Source organism: Chelonia mydas, chromosome 23 (genome assembly GCF_015237465.2).
Source record: "Chelonia mydas isolate rCheMyd1 chromosome 23, rCheMyd1.pri.v2, whole genome shotgun sequence".
Classification (NCBI taxonomy): domain Eukaryota; kingdom Metazoa; phylum Chordata; order Testudines; family Cheloniidae; genus Chelonia; species Chelonia mydas.
The window spans coordinates 17764511-17780507 of record NC_051263.2 but is presented as its reverse complement, the minus strand read 5'-3'; the positions used below and the strand labels follow the sequence as shown (position 1 = coordinate 17780507).

At 52.6% G+C, this 15997-nt stretch overlaps 1 protein-coding gene across 1 annotated transcript; it reads left to right on the top strand.

Moving 5' to 3' along the window:
• Window positions 1-1340: 1340 nt before the first annotated feature.
• LOC102941753 (zinc finger protein OZF) lies at window positions 1341-15435 on the top strand. The gene is made up of 2 exons (XM_037888670.2): window positions 1341-1554; window positions 9369-15435. The coding sequence occupies exons 1-2, from the start codon at window positions 1404-1406 to the stop codon at window positions 10934-10936; spliced, it is 1719 nt and encodes a 572-aa protein (XP_037744598.1). The 5' UTR covers window positions 1341-1403; the 3' UTR covers window positions 10937-15435.
• The last annotated feature ends 562 nt before the right edge of the window (window positions 15436-15997 follow it).

The following is a 15997-nucleotide window of genomic DNA, read 5'->3' as shown; positions in this document are numbered from 1 at the left end:
AAAGCCTCAGAGAGGGGCAGAAACGGGCAGAGACAGGCACATTCCTGCATCATAATCATCATCAATTTGAACCTAATGAAAATCAAGACGTTCAAACCAAGCCTTTTCTTTCTTGATGCTCTCCCTCACTAGTCACCTGCAGCCCCCCCCCACCCCCCCTCCCAGAGAAGATAAAGGGCCTGAGGCTTCATCTACACTGGAAACCGATCGACAAAACTTTTCTCATTCAGAGGTGTGAAAAACATCCCGAAAGACAAAAGTTTTGCCGATGAAAAGCGCCGGTGTGAACAGCATTGTGTCGGCAGGAGCGCTTGGGGGGGTGGGGGCGGGAGGAGGAAAAAAAACTCCCCCCAGCCATAGGCGCTCACCTTTATTTTCCCCCAGGGGTGCCACCCCACTCCGCCCCTTTCCCTCATAAATCCAGCTGTTTGGACAATGCTGAGTGTCCCTGCAAACGCTGGGTGAGGTGCATTGAACCCCGAAGAGGGTCCAGGTCTGTCCCAGGAGGAGTCTATCTCAGTTGGGCTTGCTGAGCAGAGCTCACGGTGTGACACAGGCATGCTGGGGCCCCAGAGGTCCGGTCCAAGGAGGCGCAGGAAGAGTGAAACCCCTCGGAGGTCTGGCCCACCGAAGGGGTTTGCCCGAGAGGCTGTTCCAAAGCTGGGGGCATAGCGCCGGTCCTGTGGGTCCGTGACAAGAGGTAACCAAGGCGTGGGGATGGGGGAAAGCAGCCATGGATGAGTTTACACGGTTAACCTTCTTGCCAAGTTCAGGGCTCCACCAGCTGTGAGCCAGGGGAGGTGGCCAAAACTCACAAGACTGTCAGTTTCACTGCTGGTTCGGCTCTGTGCTGTGAAACTGAGCCCAGCGCTCGGCTCACAGCTCGGCTGCAGGTGGGGGGTCCTCCAGCTGGGTGAGCCCCAAGCGCTGCCCGGGTCCCACGCTTGCGCCCCACAATGCCCCACTTCAGTGGGTGCAAATGCTGCTGGTGAGGGCGCCCATCACTGGCAGAAGGAGGGTTGCAACAGTGGATTGAATTACTATGGGGGCGGATCTGAATTAAGTCGACCTAATTTTGTAGTGTAGACAAGAGTTGCTTTCCTGTTCCCGGGGGGCGCGTTCACTCTCCCCGGGGCGGGACTGGGGCTAACAGGAGCCAGAGCCTCTGTGTGTGTAAACACAGTGACTCTGGAGGAGGAGGAGCAGCAGAGATGAGGGCGAACAGTTCCCTCTGGAGAAAATCCCCTGTCCAGTGAGTGTGTGACAGGCTGCAGCCCGGGTTGGTCTGGAAGGAGACAGGAAGGGGCTGGAATAGCTGGGAGCAGGGGGGTGCTGGCAGGAAGGAAGCTGGGAGAACAAAGAACAAACCCTGGGCAGCTCCTGGGTGGGGGTGCTTTGGAAAAATGCAAGATGCAGCAGCTGCTGCTTCCCCGGTGGGGTCTGTGCAGGGGGCAAGCCCTTCATTAAAGGGGGGAGACTTTCTCTGGCTGGAATCAGCCCCCTTAGGGCAGCCCTTGGCTCTGCGGACAGAGACCCCTGAACTGGAGACAGCAGGTAACTGAGGGGAGGAGGGGAGCTGGGGATGGGGAGGAAAGTGAATCTCTGCCCCAGTGGGGTTGGGAGCCTCAGATCTAGCAGCCCCTGGGAATTTTCTTTTTGATTGAAGCTGCCCCCCACCACCCCCGGCCCCAGGAGCAAAACTGGGGGATTGAGGCGAGGAAAGAAAAGGGATTTTCCCTTTGTGTGTTTGGAGGTAGAGGCGGGCCAGGCCAGGGCAGGGGTGGAAAACAAGCCTGAGATGGAGGGAGGGGGAAAGACAGTGTGAAAAGTGGTGGATTGGACGGGGCGCAGCCAGGAATCTCCAGGGGCAGACCGGTCAGGGGGCTAATGAAATCCTTGCTGGTTTTGCCATTTGTCCCTCAAATGCGGATAAAATTCTCCCTAATGATCACCTATGAATATAAAATCCCTGCAGATTCCCCCTTTTCTCTCAAATTATTTGGCTCTGTCTAGTCTCGTCCTCTGATTTTACCCCTTTTTCTCTCTTAATTCTTCAATGTCCCTTTAAAATCTCCTCTGATATTTCCCCACCTGTTTGACCAGCTGCAAATTGTCCTTGTTTAGGTGGGAAATTGTTGCCCCCTGAGTGGTTCCCCAAATGGGAAGGGGTCAACGGGTGCAGCTTGGAGATCCCAGCGGCTTGGCTGCTTCTGGGGTGGGCTGGGGCGGCTGTTCTCTTCCAGCAAGAAGGCATGGAAGGGGTAAGGAGGGGGCTGCCCAGTTTGAGGTTACCCAGTCCCAGGTGCTGTCCCCGCAACGGCCTAACATTGCTCCTGGCCAGCTACCAGTCACCTGTCCCCACCCCACAGCCTGCCCCATAACCCATCACTTGCCTTCTTAAAGCAGCACCCCAAAAGCTCCTGGCACTGTCTGGAGGTGGTGGTGAGGGACTATTCCTGTTCACAGGTCTATTTCACTTTCCTATACCATCCCTTTTAACATTCTCACCTGTCTCAGTTATTTAACAGTGACACAAAACCTCGAAAGAAGAGGTACACTTGTAACGGTGAGAGGAACTAATCACTGGAACAATTTACCATGCGTTGTGCTGGAGTCTCCATGACTGACCGTTTTTAGATTGTTTTGATCTTCTCATCTGTTCAGATCTTGGCTTTTTTCTCTCTCGGATGATCAAATATTTCATTTTTCGACCTATTTTCTCCCCAATTCTCAAAGATTGATATAAAATACCCTAACATTTTGCCCTGCTTTTTTTCTTTTCTTTTCTAGTCATCTGTTACTCGTGTTGTACTTCTTTACCTCAGAGGACAGGACAAGAAGCCATAGGCTTAAACGGCAGCCAGGGCGGTTCAGGTTGGACATTAGGAAAAACTTCCGAGCTGTCCGGGTGGTGAAGCACTGGAATAAATTGCCCAGGACGGTGGTGGAATCTCCGTTATTGGGGACTTTTAAGAGCAGGTTGGACAAACACCTGTCAGGGACGGTCTAGATAATATTTAGTCCTGCCATGAATGCAGGGCACTGGCTAGACGACCTCTCGAGGTCCCTTCTAATCCTGTGATTCTATGATTCTAGTTAACATTCCCTGAGATTTCCCCTGTCTTTCTAATTATAAAATGTGAGCCTTAAATCTCCACAGATTTGGCCCTTTTCTCAAATTCTTGACTATTGCTATAAAAGTCTAGCACCTGTCGCCCTTTTCTCTCTGCTTATCAAATTCTGCTAAGAAATTCGCTCAGATTTTCCCTCTTTACTGCCTTCTCGGCCACTGGTATAAAATCCCTCACAGGGACCTGCTAAAACAGGAAGTTATTTTGGCATCGCCGGGACAGGTCGACCGGGCCGTCCCTACCAAATATGGTCCCCTACGCAACCTGAGCACCTGCTCCCCCCCGCGGAGGGTCTGGGCTGCGCTGAAGGCTTGTGGGCCCTGGGGATTAGTGGGGGGGCCGAGAGCAGGAAGCGAAACAACCCGGCCCCAGCCCGCTCTGCTCCCCCTGCCCCAGCCGCGTCGCTTGGGGGAAGGGGTCCGCCTCCCCCCACATACTCACCGGTGGTGGGAAGCGGAGCGACACACCGGGAAGAGGTGAGGCAGGGGCAGAGGGAGTTGTCCTGGGCCCTGAACCCCCTTAGGAACGCATGGAGGGGCAGCTGGGGGATGGGGCTGGCTGCTGGCGCTGCAATTTGGTGCCCCCAATTTCCTGGTGCCCTACGCAGCTGCGTATTCTGCGTGTGCCTAAGGGTGGCCCTGCAGGTCGACTGTCAGATTCACCAGAAAGGAACTCAGATCAGTGGCATTGTTATAAATTGTTCCCGTGCCCCGGGCTGCAGGGCGGCGGAGTTCAAACCGGTGACCGGAGTGGTCACCGTGGGCATTGTGGGACACCTCCTGGCTTTTCTCAACAAAACCGTATCGTGTAGACGTGGCCTGCGTGTTTCCCAGGGTGGCAGAACCTTGAAGGTCCGTTTGTAGGGGGAAAAGCCTGCAGGGGAATCTGGGAGTGAAATGGGGAAAAGCATTCCCGTTTCACTCCAGATCTAGGTGGCCAGGTGCCCGGTTTTCGACCGGAAAGTTTGGTCCAAAAGGGGACCTGACAGTGTCCGGTCAGATCTACTGACCGCACACCCAAAGTCCGGTTACTGTGGGCTGGGGAGGCGGGGAGGCGCCGGGTCATCACCCACTCCAGCATCTACTCAGTTCGGGCCGCCTCCAACCTGCATTGGGCAGCTGCAGTTCCCAACCCCGGCTCTGCAGGCAAGTCCCTCCTGGCCCGAGCAGGGAGGTAGGAGGGGAAAAGCAGGGAGTGACGGGAGGAATGGGGGGAAGAGGAGTGAATGGGAGGGGTGGAGCCTCTGGGGGAAGGGGCGGGGCAGGGGAGGGGCCTCAGGGGGATGAGGCAGGGCCGGGGAGGTTCCAGCCAGTAAATGCACAGGACAATGAGAGCTGCTGGAGGTGGGAAGAGGGCAGAAAATACAAAGAGGGGAGAAAGGGAGAGGAGTGATGTGAAAAATCTGCCAGAACTCGTTTAACGTGGGGCCTGGTTTCTAGGAACAGACTCCTGGGGGTTGGGAGTGGGATGTTCCCTATTTGTGGAACAGGAAATACCTCACCTATCCGGGGCTGGGAAAACTTCCCAGACTCCCAGAGCTGGAGCCTGATGCTCCTGACCCACTTCGTTATTTGCCACTCCCCCGACCTTTGTGTCATCTGGCAATTTATCAGTGACAATTTTATGTTCTCTGCCAGGTCACTGATAAAAATATTAAATAGCGTAGGGTCAAGAATCGATCCCTGGGGGACCCTACTAGAAACACACCCGCTTGACCATGGTTCTCCATTACTTTTTGAGACCTCTCAGTTAGCCATTTTTTGTGTGTGCCATGTTACTTGTGTATTGTTCTAGTTTAATCAAAGTATTGTGTGTACAAAGTCAAGTATCTTACCGAAGTCTACATATCAACACTATTACCTCTATTGACCAAACGCTTAATCTCAGCAAAAAAATATACCAATTCGTTTGATAGGATATATTTCCCCTAAATCTATGTTGATTGGTATTAATTAATCAAATCCAATATCAAGCTACTTCATTAACTTGCTATGTTATCAATGTCAGAGTGACAGACCTATAATTACTCGGGTCATCCCTTTCACTCTTTCTAAATATTGGCACAGCACTAGCTTTCCTCCAGTCTTCTGGATCTCCTCAGTATCCAAGACCTTCTGAAAATCGACATTATTGGTCCAGAGAGCACCTCAGCCAGCTTTTTTAAAACTCTTGCATACAAGTTAACTGGACCTGCTGATTTTAAAATGTCTAACTATGGTAGCTGCTGTTTCTCCTCCTCCTGAGTTACTAGTGGAATAGAACGAGTGTCTCCATCCTCATATGACGTGACTGCATCATCTGTTTCTTTTTTCCCAAATACAGAACAGAAATATATATTGGACGCTTTTTGCCTTTTCTGCATTATTATTGATATTTTAGCATTTCCCTCTAGTAATGGACCCAGCTCATGGTTAGGATTCTTCTTGTTTTTAAAAAACTCCTTCACGTTGTGTTTCACTGTGCTGACCACAGGTACCATACAGTCTTTGTATCCTTCTGCTTCCCTTATTAATGTTCTACAATTTCAGCCTCTGGCTCATATTCTTTTCTAGCAACTTCCTCTTTCTTTTATGCATTATACAGTAGAACCTCAGAGTTATGAACCCCTCAGGAGCGGAGGTTGTTCCCAGACTGAAATGTCTGAAACATCAGGGTTGTTCTTTCAAAAGTTTACAACTCAACACTGGTGTAACACAGCTTTGAAACTTTACTATGCAGGAGAAAAAGGCTGCTTTGAACCGTCTTCATTTAAATGCATCAAGCCCAGAAACAGTTTCCTTCCCTCGTCAGATCTTTTTATTTTTTAAACTTTCCCTTTATTTTTTTAGTAGTTTACGTCTAACAGAGCACTGTATTGTATTTGCATTATATATATATATAGAAAGAGAGAGTATCTCTGCTTTTGCCTTATTACGTACTTCTGGTTCCAAATGAGGTGCATGGTTGACTGGTCAGTTCGTAACTCTGGGGTTCTCCTGTATATTGTTTTATCTGATTTTTTTCATGGAGTGGGTGTTGGGATTCTGACTGTCCTTGGACTCTTCTGGGGGCTCTTATCTCCGGTATCAGCCTCCGGCTAGTAGATGTGTGATAAATATGAAAACCATGCATCCTGGGGATGGGGGGGGGGGTGGGCTCTCTCTCCCCTCACCTTGTTGCCTCCTGGCTGCTCTGAGAGGATTAGGCATGGCAATCCCTCAGAAAACTTCTTGGCCCAGCTCCCCTGCAAATAGTGAGGTTGTCAGGGGGCAGGAAATAGCGAGCGGGGTAAGGATAGTGATATCCAGAGTAGTGATAACTCGATTATGTAATTTTGGCAGGTTTCCATGCCCCCTTTTAACCTGATGTCCCTGGTACCATGTTTGGACCTGTGCGTTTTTGGTGGCGTTGGCCATTTTGAAAGATACGATTTTTAAATTTAATCTCTCTTTATTTGGGGGATGTAAAAACAAAGTTAATAAATTGAGCTTTTGGGCCTTGTCCTCATTTTAAGAGGAACATATGCAGCTAGTACAATTCTAAATAAAGTCGGTGGTTCTCAAACTTTTGTACCGGTGACCCCTTTCACATAGCAAGCCTCTGAGTGCAACTCCCCCTTATAAATTAAAAACATCTTTGAATATATTTAACACCATTATAAATGCTGGGGGCAAAGCGGGGTTTGGGGTGGAGGCTAACAGCTTGCAACGCCCCATTTAATAACCTCATGACCCCCCTGAGGGATCCTGACCCCCCAGGTTGAGAAGCACTGGGCTAGGAAATAGGTGTTCTATTTAGGGTGGCCAGGAGCCCCGTTTTCGACCAGAAAGTCAGGTAGAAAAGGGGACCTGACAGTGTTCGGTCAGATCTACTGACCAGACACCAAAAGTCTGGTTACTGCAGGCGGGGGAGATGGGGAAGCACCAGGTCGTCACCCACACCAGCCCCTACTCAGCCGGGAGCCGCCTCCTACCTGCGTCAGCTCCCAGCCCTGCCTCCGCGGGCGAGTCCCTCCCGACCCGGGCAGGGTGGAGGGAGGGGGAAGAGCAGCAAGCGGTGGGGTCAGGGGGGAAGAGGAGTGAATGGGGGCGGGGCTTTGGGGGGGGCAGGGCAAGGGGCTGGGGTGGGGCCTCTGGGGGAAAGGCAGGGCACCGGGGGGAGGTTCGGGCAGTCCTGCTGGAGTGTCCCATTTTTAAATAGCACAAAGTTGGCATCCCTAACTGTGGTATGCACAGACTGTGGGACAGTCAGATGGGGTCCTCTCTTGACAGGAGCGTACGTGTGGTGCCGGGCATGAAGGGAGAGCAGGGGAGCCGAGAGCGGGGAGGAAGGCCCCCTGTCCCGGGAAGTGGGCAGGGTGGGTGTCACAGATCCCCAGCTTTGGAGCAGTCTCTAGGAGGACCCTTTCTAGTGGGCCAGATCCCCTAGTGGGTCCCACTCTTCGGCAGCTTCACCTCCTCCTTAGGCTGGGCCCCTGAGCCTCCAGCACCCCTGCTCTGCCCCGCAAGAGCCGTTCAAGGAGTACCACTGAGACAGACCCCCCCCGCCCGAGGGAGACTCGTGCAGTCTTAGGGACCAATGCGCCCCTGCAGGCACCGTCAGCGGCTCTCAGCCCACGCTGTCAAACAAGAGGGTCTCTTAGCGGGCTGGAGCACAGCATAGGACGCCCTGGGTTAGCACAGAGAAATAAAGGCTGCAGCAGAGTCCAGTCTAGTTAGCCAGAGCCCACAGCTGTCTCCTCCTGTCACTCCCTCAGACCTCCTCGGTCAGATTTCCCTCTGAGCAGCGCCCCGACTCCTCACCTCATACCCCCCGAGTCCTTTGTTCCCGTGCTGGGGCACACGCACCGACCCGGAGCAGCCAGCTTCAGCCGGCATGAGAAGTGGCTCTGTCCACGCCCCACCCGGGTCCAGCTGCCCGGGAGAATGGCCCAATGTGCTGCGGGGGAGGACGGGGGGGGCGGTGCAGGGGGAGAAGGATGGAGGGCCCCCCCCCAGGTAATGTGGGGTGGGGATTGCGTGTCAGGTGGGCTCAGGGCTGGGGAGTTGCTGGGCAGAGAAGACACGTGGGGCGCTCACGTGTTCTCTCCTTGAGATTGTGCCCCCCCCCCAACCCCAGTGCCCAGGGGCTCCAGAAGAGGCTTCTTCCCCGCCCCCATCTTCAGCCACATGGGACTCCATGAGTGGGCTTCAGCCCCCTCTCCCACCTGGCTTCAGCCGCGGGGCTCCGGCTCTGGGCTTCAGCCAGGCTGGCCTTACTGGGCACCATGGTAAAGAGGCAAGAAGTGGGATGAGGTGCAGTGCTGCAGAAGGGAGCTCAGGGGAATGGGGGGGAAAGAGTGGGGACTGGGGGGCAGTGGGGAGCCAGGGGAGGCAATGGAGGCTAGAGGTGATGGATGGGGGCAGCGAGAGGGAGCAGGGGCACCAAAATACAGCAGTACATTATGTTTATAATGGGGTCTGGAAAAAAAAAAGACCCTACATAAATAAATTACAATGATTTGGACCTGTACATGTGCATATTTATTTGTTTTTTCCTAAAGCTAATTAAGTATTTTAGGAAAATTTGTCAGACCGGCCACCAGCAAGAGTTGGCCACCAAAAATTTTGTTGTGAGAACTCCTGAGTGTCCAGCCCTTGGTCCCCTGGACACTGACCGTTTTCACCGATCTGCTTCTTGCAAAGAAACAGTTCGCTCCAGCTTACCAGTTTCACCTCAGATCATACTCCTCTCTACCTACGGTACTTCGGTGAGTTAGTCACAAAAGCAAGGATAGCTGGATTGAATCGAGCATGGAGTTCGGTTGCAGGAAGCAGAAGTATTGGACAGAAATGGCTACATGTAAAAATAAAATCATAACCTGCCTTCTAAAGCGTAAGACGTCATGAACAAGAGACCCTCATGTCTGATAAAGTGTAACTCACCCAATATTCTTGAACCATTTTGGGGCCAAGCAGGCTGTGATCCATCTTTCCAGGGGAAAAAAAACGTGCTGTCAGCTTCCTTCCTTGGTGAAGGAACCGATATGTCCCTTCCCCTGAATGCTGGGATGGGTTGTGGATTCAGAGTTGATCCCCTCCCGTCTCTTTCCTCTGGGGAAAGGTTTGGGGTTGGAGGGGATTTCAGGTCCTGATTTCTTTGATCCCTCCGTCACTTATATTGGTTCCTTCTCCCCTTTTCCCACCTCTCTGTCAGAGGTTTTCTGTCTCCCCAGCAAAGGAGGTGACCCATGTCTGGATTCTCTCTCTGTCCCGGCAGGTGACGCCGGGATGGTGAGTGAGAACAGGGAGGAGAAGCCCCAGCAAGAAGATGCTGATCCAGGAGAGCCTCGCGGGACGTTCGCAGGGAGATGCAAAGGGGACGTTTGCTGTGGTTGGCCACAGACCAAAGCCTGTGAGAGTCAGCGCAGAGCGGAGGAAACCGTCAGGAGCCGCTCACACCTTATTAGACATCAGAGCATCCTCATGGGCGAGAGACCCTACCCATGCGCTGAGTGTGGGAAAAGCTTCAGCCAGAGCTCCTCCCTTATTAGACACCAGAGAATCCACACAGGCGAGACCCCGTACGCATGTGCAGAGTGCGGGAAACGCTTTAGTCAGAGCTCATCCCTGGTCAGCCACCAGAGAATCCACACCGGTGAGACGCCCTACACCTGCGCCGAGTGCGGGAAATGCTTCCGGCGGAGCTCAAATCTGATCACGCACCAGAGAATCCACACGGGCGAGACGCCCTACACCTGCGCCGAGTGCGGGAAAAACTTCAGGCAGAGCTCAAACCTCATCACGCATTGGAGGACCCACACCGGGGAGACGCCCTACACCTGCGCCGAGTGCGGGAAAAGCTTCAGCCAGAGTTCAGCCTTCATTCGACATCAGACCATCCACACCGGGGAGACGCCCTACGCCTGCGCCGAGTGCGGGAAAAGCTTCAATCGGTACTCTGCCCTGGTCACGCACCGGAGGATCCACACGGGAGAGATGCCCTACACCTGCGCCGAGTGCGGGAAACGCTTCTGTCTGCGCTCGACCCTCATCGCACATCGGAGGATCCACACCGGAGACACGCCCTACGCCTGCTCCGAGTGCGGGAAAAGCTTCCGGCAGAGCTCAAACCTGAACACCCATCGGCGGATCCACACCGGGGAGACGCCCTACGCCTGCGCCGAATGTGGGAAGCGCTTCAGTCAGAGATCAACCTTTATCAGACACCGGAGAATCCACACCGGGGAGACGCCTTACACGTGCTCCGAGTGCGGGAAAAGCTTCAGCCAGAGCTCGACCCTCATCACACATTGGAGAATCCACATGGAAGAGGCCCCCTATGCATGCTCCGAGTGCGGGAAACGTTTCAGCCACAGCTCTGCCCTTATTAGACATCTGAGGATCCACACGGGAGAGACCCCCTACCCGTGCTCCGAGTGCGGGAAACGTTTCAGCCACAGCTCTGCCCTTACCACGCACTGGAGGATCCACACGGGGGAGACGCCCTACACGTGCTCCGAGTGCGGGAAACGCTTCAGGCGGAGCTCCGGCCTCCGCACCCACTGGCGGATCCACACGGGGGAGACGCCCTACACGTGCTCCGAGTGCGGGAAAAGCTTCAGCCACAGCTCTACCCTGACCACCCACCGGAGAATCCACACCGGGGAGACGCCCTACGCCTGCGCCGAGTGCGGGAAACGCTTCCGGCAGAGATCCAGTCTCATCACGCACCGGAGGATTCACACCGGAGAGACGCCCTACGCCTGCGCCGAGTGCGGGAAAAGCTTCCGGCAGAGCTCAAACCTGATATCACATCAGAGAATCCACACGGGGGAGACCCGCTGAACGGGCTCTGAGTTCAGGAAAAGCTTCCGTCATGAGTCATCTTCTCGTAGACACCAGAGAATGCCCACGGGGGACAGACTCTATACATGCTCCGAGTGTGGGAAAAGCTAAGCTCGGCCCTTCTTAGGCATCTGAGAATCCACACTGGAGAGACACCCTACACCAGTGGCTCCCAATCAGGATGACGGAGGTCTTCCAGGGGGACATTAACTCAACTCAACAGTTGCCTAGCCTTACAACAGGCGATGTAAAAAGCACGAGCGAAGTCAGGACAAACTAAAATTTCCTACGGACAATGACTTGTTTGTACGGCTCTATAGGCTGTACGCTGAAATGCAAGGACCATATTTATATTCCAATTCATTTATTTCAAGATGCTATGGTAAAAAGAAGAACATCCGCACATTTTTAGTATTAGTGTGGCTGGGACACTTTTGTATTTGTAGCTCTGGTTTTGTAAGCAAGTCGTTTTTAAGTGAGGGGAAAAGTGGCGGGAGGCAAGAGAAATCCGACTCCGGAAAGGGGGACAGGGATCTGCAAAGAGGGAGAGCCCTGCCCTATGGAGAGCTCTCATCTTATCACAAATCAGAGACTCCCCATGGGCGAGAGACCCAACGTAGGCCGGGGCAGGCTGTGCCTCCCCAAATAAGCCCAGCGTGGCTCCACCCACGCTCCACCCAGAAGGCCCCCTCCTGCTTGCCCTTCCCCCTGGGCCACAGCCCAGGCAGGCTGGCCGCTCCTCTTCAGGGAAGCGTGCTGGGGCTGGGGATAAGGCGAGGGTGGCCATGGGCGGCCGGCGGACAGGACTTGGGGTGGCTGGGGCCACACAGCACTGAGGGGCCCCCGGCGCTGGCAGGGGAAGGGGAGCAGGAGGGGCGGGCCCGGCCGGGAGCTAGCCTCCCCATGCCCACAAGCAAGTCCGCACGGGAGAGGAATGCCACGAATGTCCCGACTAAGCCTCACCAAAGATTTTTTTTTTCCCTTTTAAATGCATTTGCTCATTCCCACACAGCACCCGGTAAGGCTCTTTGCACCATTGCCTGAACCGTGGTCTCTCGTCTCCTGCAGGTGCATGGCTAGGCTTGACCAGAATTAGCTCCACTGAGGTGAAAACGACCTGTCCCTTGTCTCCACTCAGCTTGCACGTGGAATTAGCTGCTGACGTGAGCTATCGTGATGTAAACACACACATATAGCTGCAGTGCGGATATAAACCCCGGTACAGAGAATGGGGTTCGCTTTCCCCTTGACCTGACCTAATCCCCATGGCTTTTCCTAGTCTGGACAAACCCTGAGCGTCACATCTATACTGTTCCCCCATCGCCATAGTCACAGAGATCTCCCTTTGGCGACAGAAAACAGGTACCAGTTTTCTAATGGGCCGGGTGGGGCTCAACCCCGGCTCTGCCCCAGGACCCACCCCCTGCCTCTTTCCACCCTGCCCCATCTCGTCCCACTCCATCCTCTTCCCGCCCCCTCCCCCGAGCATGCCTCACCCTCGCTCCTCCCCCCCCAGCACCTCCTGCACGCCGCAGAACAGCTGATAGTGGCTGGCGGGAGGCACTGGAGGGAGGGGGAGGTTGCCCGTGGGTGCTGAGCACCCACCGTTTTTTCTCCACGGGTGCTCCAACCCCAGAGCACCCACGGCGTCGGCGCCTGTGGGACAGAATGTCCCATTCCCAGTGGTTTGCGCGTTGATCAGCGTTGTGGGGAAAGATTGCAACGTAACGAAAAGCAGCACAGGGGGTAAGCGTCATTTCAGCCTCTCTTTCCCGAGGGAGATCCGGGATTCCCTCCTTCCACATCACCATCAAGATCCCACTTCCCCAGTCTCAGCCCAGCCACCCGCGCCAGCCACAGCGGAGTTTATAATCCCCACTTTCTACCCTTCCAGCTCCTGCACTGCCACGGGATACACCGTTCGCAGCGCTCTGCAGTGAGTTATCACGCACTGATCCTAAATCAAACTCACTGAGGGCAGGCGGGAGGTGAAAACACTGGCGGGGGGATTTGGATGGATCCCAAAAGCAGAGTAATCATTCCCTCTTTTAATCCTGGTTTCCTTCCATCGGAAAAGTATTTCTGAGCTTTTTCCTGCTGAGCCTGGCTTCTTTGCAAGGTGGGAACGTTGGCTGTTTTCCCCCATTACCATGATGCTAAAATTTAGGACTGCTGAATAATAATGAAGTGGCTCTGAGTGAAGCAGGTTTGAATGCATCAGAGGAGAATACAATGGGAGAATCTGTTCTGATTTTGAGTCATCAGATGTCACCTGCTCTGGAATTTCATTTTATAGGAAATTGAAAGTGTCTGACACCCCTTTGTGTTATGGGGGGGGGGTCTTCTCTTTCCTGATTGGTCAAATATTGGGGTATTAGTTTTGTTTGACAGCATCAGCTCAGATTGATGGGGGGCTATGAGAGAAACGATCATTCCCTTAAAACACACTGACGCCCGGATATTTGCTTCCCAAAGCTGTTGCGGCCCAGAAGGTTACTCCTGAAAATATCACCTTCTTAATCAGATGCTGTTTGCCTATAATTTAGGGCGGCCATGCAGTCCCCATCTATATGGAGATGGAGAAAATGGAATGAGCCGTTTTGTGGTGCTTACCCCTTGTAAATGCTGCAACCGTGTATAAAATGAATTGAGTGTTGAATGTGAGAGAGCTCCTGGATTCTGCCTCTTTTTTCATAGATACCCCAGCTTTGGTGGCTGACAGGGACTGTGATCCAGGCCTGTGTTGAGTCCCTAACTTAGATTTGTGCCATCAGATTAAATAAATAAACTGGATGTGTTTGGGGAAGCCGCTCCTCACGACTACTCCTGAGATTTGTGCGGATTCTACTCCTGAGAAATATGAAGTTACCCCCAACCAAGGCCAAGGATTAGACATGGATTTCCGTAGAAGTAGCAGGTATTCAAAGTTGTCCTATGGCCAGGTAAACTCTTTGTATTTAGAACCTGACTCCCTAGCTCAGTGATATTGATTACGGTCCCACAAGTTGTCATGTTTCAGTGGGGAGTGATTGTCCCCTTCCCATTTGGATCTGAAGTGTCATGAGATAATGAGAAACGATTGATATTTCTTCCCGATGAGTCCCAATCTGGCTGCCTTGTTGGACAAGAAGCACGGCCATGCTACACAAGTGATGGTCGCCCACTGGGGAAGGAATATGTAAGACTCTGAACTCAGGTTGCATGAATGTTGTGTTCTACTTCTCTGCTCTTGTCTCTTTGTTCGGCTCTTGTGGTTTATGGATTGGCATCAATTCTCTACCTCCTGATCCTCTGAATGATTAGAAAGTGTGGAAACAGAGTCTGGGTGCTTTTTCTCATTGTGCCAACCTTCCCACAGAGGGGGAGGAGACTTTCACCCATCTTTAGGGCAAAATACCTGGAGATAAATGAACTCACAAGAGACGGATGGCACCTACATTAGTGCGGAACACAACTTCACCCAGGGTTCCCGTGGAGGAAATGGGGAATACGAGAAAACTAACAAACATGATCCAATTTTGCAGCCTTTGAATGTGTTGTTACCAGTGCAAATGGAATTAAAGATGAAGTGATTTATTACAGAATAAGACACGGATTATGTGATAGATACACTATCATATGGGTTCACAATGAAAGTTATCTTGGGTTCTCTGTTTCTTTGTTTGTTTTCAGGCCTATAAGAAAGGGTGGCTAATCCTGAAAAGTGTATTTGATGTCATTTACTCCCCCTGGATTAAAGACTTCTGACGTAAAACCTGACTCCAGAGGGGATGAGATGGGGAAATATGAGAACAAGCAGACAGTATAGTACAGACCCGGTATGGACTTTAATGATTTCAAATGGAATTGATTTTGATAAGCTTGAAAACCAACATTCATGTAAGAGAAAAACGAATTAAGGAGACAAGCCAGGTAGCCTTTGACCAAGTTACACAGGAACAACCACTGAGTTCCCCACTTCTCTTGTTCTCAAAGCAAAGAGAAGAACATCAGAACGGCCAGACTGGGTCAGAGCAAAGGTCCATCTAGCCCAGTGTCCTGCCTTCCGACAGTGGCCAATGCCAGGTGCCCCAAAGGGAATGAACAGAACAGGGAATCATCCAGTGATGCATTCCCATCCCTCAGGCGATGTCGGTATTTAAAATGGCAATGGATCCATGATGCTGGCTTTTCTGTTTATATAGCAACCAGTTATTTGTGTAGGTGCAGAGCTGCCTTTTCCTTTTAAGGAGGCCAGATTTTTGAGCACTGCTGTTTAACCGTCAGGCCAGGCTATGGAAAAAACCACCCCATAATTGGCCTTGTGTTTCTTTTCCTTTTGATATTGTGGGGTTCCCACATCCACACTGCATGTGGTTTGCAACAATGGATAGTTTAAGGAAACTACTGTTGTGAAGGCCAAGACTATAACAGGGTTCAAAAAAGAACTTGGTAAGTTCATGAGGGATCGGTCCATCAATGGCTATTAGCCCTGATGGGCAGGGATGGGGGCCCTAGCCTCTGTTTGCCAGAAGCTGGGAACGAGCGACAGGGGATGGATCACTTGGTGATTCCCTGTTCTGTTCATTCCCTCTGGGGCACCTGGCATTGGCCACTGTCGGAAGACAAGACACTGGGCTAGATGGACCTTTGGCCTGACCCAGTCTGGCTGGTCTTATGTTCTTATGCTGGGCTAAGCGGGACTTTTCCAAATTGACATTGGCTTGAAAATCATCAAGGATAAAGATGAAGGGAAAAGCAGAAGTCCTTCGCTTTTCAGGTCAACAAGCTCTGGAAGAGAGGATGACTTTTCTGGACCCCCCTCCCCCAGACTCATCCCCTTTTATGGAAGGAAGTCACCGCATCAAAGGCAGGCCAAGCCAGCTTTGACTAGAGTCTCTGTACCCGAAAAACCTCACTAGCCTGAAGTGCGGGGTCAGCTGCCCCTGGTTCCCAGATGGCAGCTCCAGCTCCTACTCCGGGCGCGTCCAAAGAACGGGAGCGCCACAGAGGTCCGACCCCTTGTCGTTATCGGCGCTTCCTGAACTTTCTTCTTCTTCTTCTCTTCTATTTTTGGTCTTT

Coding starts and splice junctions, on each gene's coding strand:
- LOC102941753 (XM_037888670.2), top strand. CDS start 1,404: ATGCAAGATGCAGCAGCTGCTGCTTCCCCGGTGGGGTCTGTGCAGGGG. Junction 1,555..9,368: donor CCCTGAACTGGAGACAGCAG/GTAACTGAGGGG, acceptor CTGTCCCGGCAG/GTGACGCCGGGATGGTGAGT.